The sequence below is a fragment of the Sinocyclocheilus anshuiensis genome, unplaced genomic scaffold (assembly GCF_001515605.1).
Source record: "Sinocyclocheilus anshuiensis isolate Anshui unplaced genomic scaffold, SAMN03320099.WGS_v1.1 scaffold894, whole genome shotgun sequence".
Classification (NCBI taxonomy): domain Eukaryota; kingdom Metazoa; phylum Chordata; class Actinopteri; order Cypriniformes; family Cyprinidae; genus Sinocyclocheilus; species Sinocyclocheilus anshuiensis.
The window spans coordinates 165,881-169,885 of record NW_015536505.1 but is presented as its reverse complement, the minus strand read 5'-3'; the positions used below and the strand labels follow the sequence as shown (position 1 = coordinate 169,885).

General features: G+C 41.1%; 1 protein-coding gene across 1 annotated transcript in view; it reads right to left on the bottom strand.

Moving 5' to 3' along the window:
• Window positions 1-1,264: 1,264 nt before the first annotated feature.
• LOC107691039 (protein fuzzy homolog) overlaps window positions 1,265-4,005 on the bottom strand; it is a 5,134-nt gene continuing 2,393 nt past the window's right edge. Inside the window, exon 3 of the mRNA XM_016489513.1 lies at window positions 1,265-2,676. Coding sequence (XP_016344999.1) covers window positions 2,031-2,609 — 579 coding nt within the window. The 5' untranslated portion in view covers window positions 2,610-2,676 and the 3' untranslated portion in view covers window positions 1,265-2,030. The remainder of the gene's footprint in view (window positions 2,677-4,005) is intronic.

Genomic DNA, 4,005 nt, shown 5'->3' with positions numbered 1-4,005 from the left:
AGTGACAGTAAAGAAATATTAGTAACACTTTACAATAAGGTTCAATTTGTTAACATGGTTAAAGCATTAGGTCTCACAAACTAACAATGAATAATACTTTTACAGCGTGTGTTATTCTAGGTTTATGTTAATTTATAAATCTGCAATTGTTCAATGTTTAATTTATACTTTAAACTTCTTTACAAATAAAACTAATAGTAGATGCAGAAAATATTCATTAGAGTAACTGATATTAATAAATGGTGTACATAGTTCATCGTTAGTTCAAACTGAACCTTATTGTAAAGTGTTACCAAAAATCTTCTTCTGATTAAAATACAACAAGCTAGGAGCCTTAACCTTGATGATCACAGCCAGAAATCGTCAGTGACCAGTTAAAGGGGTAGTTCACCCGAAACGAAAGTTCCGTCATCATTCACCCTCATGTTGTTCCAAACCTGCATGCATTTCTTTATTCTATGGAACACAAAATAAGATATTTGGCAAAATGTCTTGGCATTTTTTTCCTCAATGGGATTCAATGTTGTTTCGAACAATAACTGTCATTGTATGGACAATTTTTAGAAATTTGTTTTTCACAGAAAACACAAACTCAAACAGGTCATACTAGGACATGAGGGTAAGAAAATTATGACACAGTTTAAATTTTTTGTGAACTATCCTCAACTATTAATGTTTGAGCTGTTAATTTTTACAAATCCAGTAAGTCCGGTACCTGGTTAAAGGGATAGTTCATCCAAAAATGAAAATTCTGTCATTAATTACTCACCCTCATGTCGTTTCAAACCCGTAAGACCTTCGTTCATCTTCGGAACACAAATTAAGATATTTTTGATGGAATCTGAGAGCTGTCTGACCCTGCATAGACAGCAACGCAAATGAAATGTTCCCAAGTCCAGAAACGTAGCAAGGAGATCTGTGACGCAGCTGACAACAGAACAGCATACGTTGTTTACGTCCAGCAGATATTCTCCAAAATGGCACCAGGGTGATGCAGAGGAGACGAATTGTTGAATAAAGTTTTTTTTTTCTTTCTTTTGCGCACAAAAAGTATTCTCGTAGGTTCGTATAATTGCGGATGAACCACTGATGTCACATGGATTATTATACAGATCTCCTTGCTATGTTTCTGGACTTGGGAACATTTCAGTTGCGTTGCTGTCTATGCAGGGTCAGACAGCTCTCAGATTCCATCAAAAATATCTTAATTTGTGTTTCGAAGATGAACGAAGGTCTTACGGGTTTGAAACGACATGAGGGTGAGTAATTAATGACAGAATTTTCATTTTTGGGTGAACTAACCCTTTAAGTAACCCATACATGTCCAAACAAATGCCCTAAAAACCAGTTGCAGCAGTAATCGCTGAGAGAGTCTGTGTAGCCACAGAACGCAAGGCAAACGTGGGCACAGAGAGATCCATGAGGACGAAGAGCTGGTGTTGAGAACTCTGCAGGCCATAACACTTACACTCATCAGTGACAAGGTAACACTGCACAGGGACGTGGGTAAAGCCCTGAGAGAAATCCTCCGAGGCTGACGAAACTGATGTCTCCTGAGAGGTAAAATATCTAGTCACTGCAAATGTATAAAAGAGGCGGAGGAGCTCCAAACGCCTGCCCGACGAGAGGAGAGGCGTAGCCTCTGAGGGAGCGCCACTGCGAACACGAGGGCAGACAGTGACGGCACGTCGAGATTCACGGTTGATGAGCAGAAGAGCCTGGATGTCCCAGCGAAGGCTAACAGATGAGGGAAGACTGGAACGTTCAGCATGCTCCAAACAGCTACGCAGGTTCTCCACAAAAGTGGACCAAAAACGACCAATGAGCTCATTCTCTGCCTTGTGCAAAGAAGGTTTGGGGCCACAGAGGACGCACAGGTGAGCCCCAGGAAGTAGTTGGAAACTGAGCAAGCGAATGGCGACGGTAGGACTTCCTTGGGGCAGGAAGACCGGGTAGTCACATGAAGATGCACCAGAAAGTGAGTGCACCAAGACTGAGAGCACAACAACTTCTTGGGACGTCAGTCGAGATCACCACTTCTCCGTGGCCTGTGCCACACGACCGTGCACCAGCAGGCAGCCAAATTCACTCTCTGCTGCTTGGGTGAAAGAGTCTAGGGCTTCCTGAAGCAAGCCGGAGTGGGAGGGAAGCAAACAGTCGGCACACTGTGTCAGATCTCCCATAAATCCCTGATTGTCACTGACACGTTCCAAGAGCATGTCGATCAGGCGGTAGCAAGAGCGCAACTCCCGTTTTAGCCGCTCCACGTTGCGTATGTTTGTCAGCTCGTCCTGTCCCAGGACCAGGACCATGCAGTTCCACACGTTCTCCAGCAGGCGGCGCAACTGCAACTCACTGATGGAAGAGCCCCCATCACCACTCACCGCAATCAGCATCAGGCTCTCCTGAAAGACCCCCCAAACCACACGACTCCCTCGATCCGTCTCACAGCATGCTAACTGAGCCTCGTGGCCAGCACCAAACATATGGACACCATTTAGGGAGCCGATGATGGAAAAGGGAAGCTGCTTGGAGGAGCCTCGTGAGAACAGAGGGACCCCACTGGAGGCTGTGAGGCACAACAGTTGGAGCGTCTCTGCTTGCAGCATAGTGAATGTAGACTGGGCTGGAAAGTTGCTCTAAACACCAGTCAGTGATGGAGACATCTTATAAAGCCTTTAGGTGCACAAAGAAAAAATAAATCAACACATGAGAAATTCAACACTGAACATACTGCAAAAGACACTAAACTAACAAGACACCTGTGTACGGTAAGACGGGTTAAGATGCCCCCCTTAAGAACAATGTGCTTTTACTTTTAAATTGTAACATGTTTAGATATAAATGTAGCATGTGCAGGATGTTGATGCATCAGCCAGTGTGTTATTAAGGGAAACTGATAGAAACATTTGTTATTTTAGTTGTCATGGCACAAAATGTAACATTATTCATTTACATTTAATCATTTAGCAGATGCTTTTTTCTAAAGCATCTTACAAACGAGGACAATAGAAGCAATCAAACCAACAAAAGAGCAACAAAATGTTAGTGCTGTGACAAGTCCCGGATAGTCCACCGCAGTACACATAGCATATTTTTTTAATAATTAATAAAAAGTAGGTAGAATAGAAATAGAATAGAGGGAGCTAGTGTTAAGAGTGTCAGGTTATCATTACTTTTTATAATAAATAAAAAGAAAACAACAAGATAGAATCAAAAGAGAATAAAGAGTGCTAGTGTTAGAGGGTTAAGTTTTTTTTTTAGAATAAATAAAAAGAAAAGTAGATAGAATAGAATAGAATAAAATAGGATCACGCATCTTTCCCGCAGCAGCTCACTCTGTTTCATCCGCTATTTTTAGATGCATTTCATCCATAGAAATGCGTTATTCACTGCTGTAATTTAACGTGACTGGCGGAAGTTTTCCGTGCGCGGTGGGCAAACGCGACGAATCGATAATGACATTCGTTGTCGATTATTTACATGATCGATTATTATCGATTAGTTGTTGCAGCGTTTTTTTTTTAGAATAAATAAAAAGAAAAGTAGATAGAATAGAAATAAAATAGGATCACGCATCTTTCCCGCAGCAGCTCACTCTGTTTCATCCGCTATTTTTAGATGCATTTCATCCATAGAAATGCGTTATTCACTGCTGTAATTTAACGTGACTGGCGGAAGTTTTCCGTGCGCGGTGGGCAAACGCGACGAATCGATAATGACATTCGTTGTCGATTATTTACATGATCGATTATTATCGATTAGTTGTTGCAGCCGTAGAGTATTCTATGACATGCTTAATTGCACCTATTTTAATTGAAGATATGTAATATTTGAGACACTATACTTTCGAACAGAATGGCTGCACTGAATAAGCCTATAGTAACGTATAGGTTTTAATGCATATCAAAGATATGCACATCAGGAATGTATAATTGACCCATGCAATTATTAAATAATAAAGTGAACGAAAATGAAACCCACAAATCCCTCATTAACTAATAT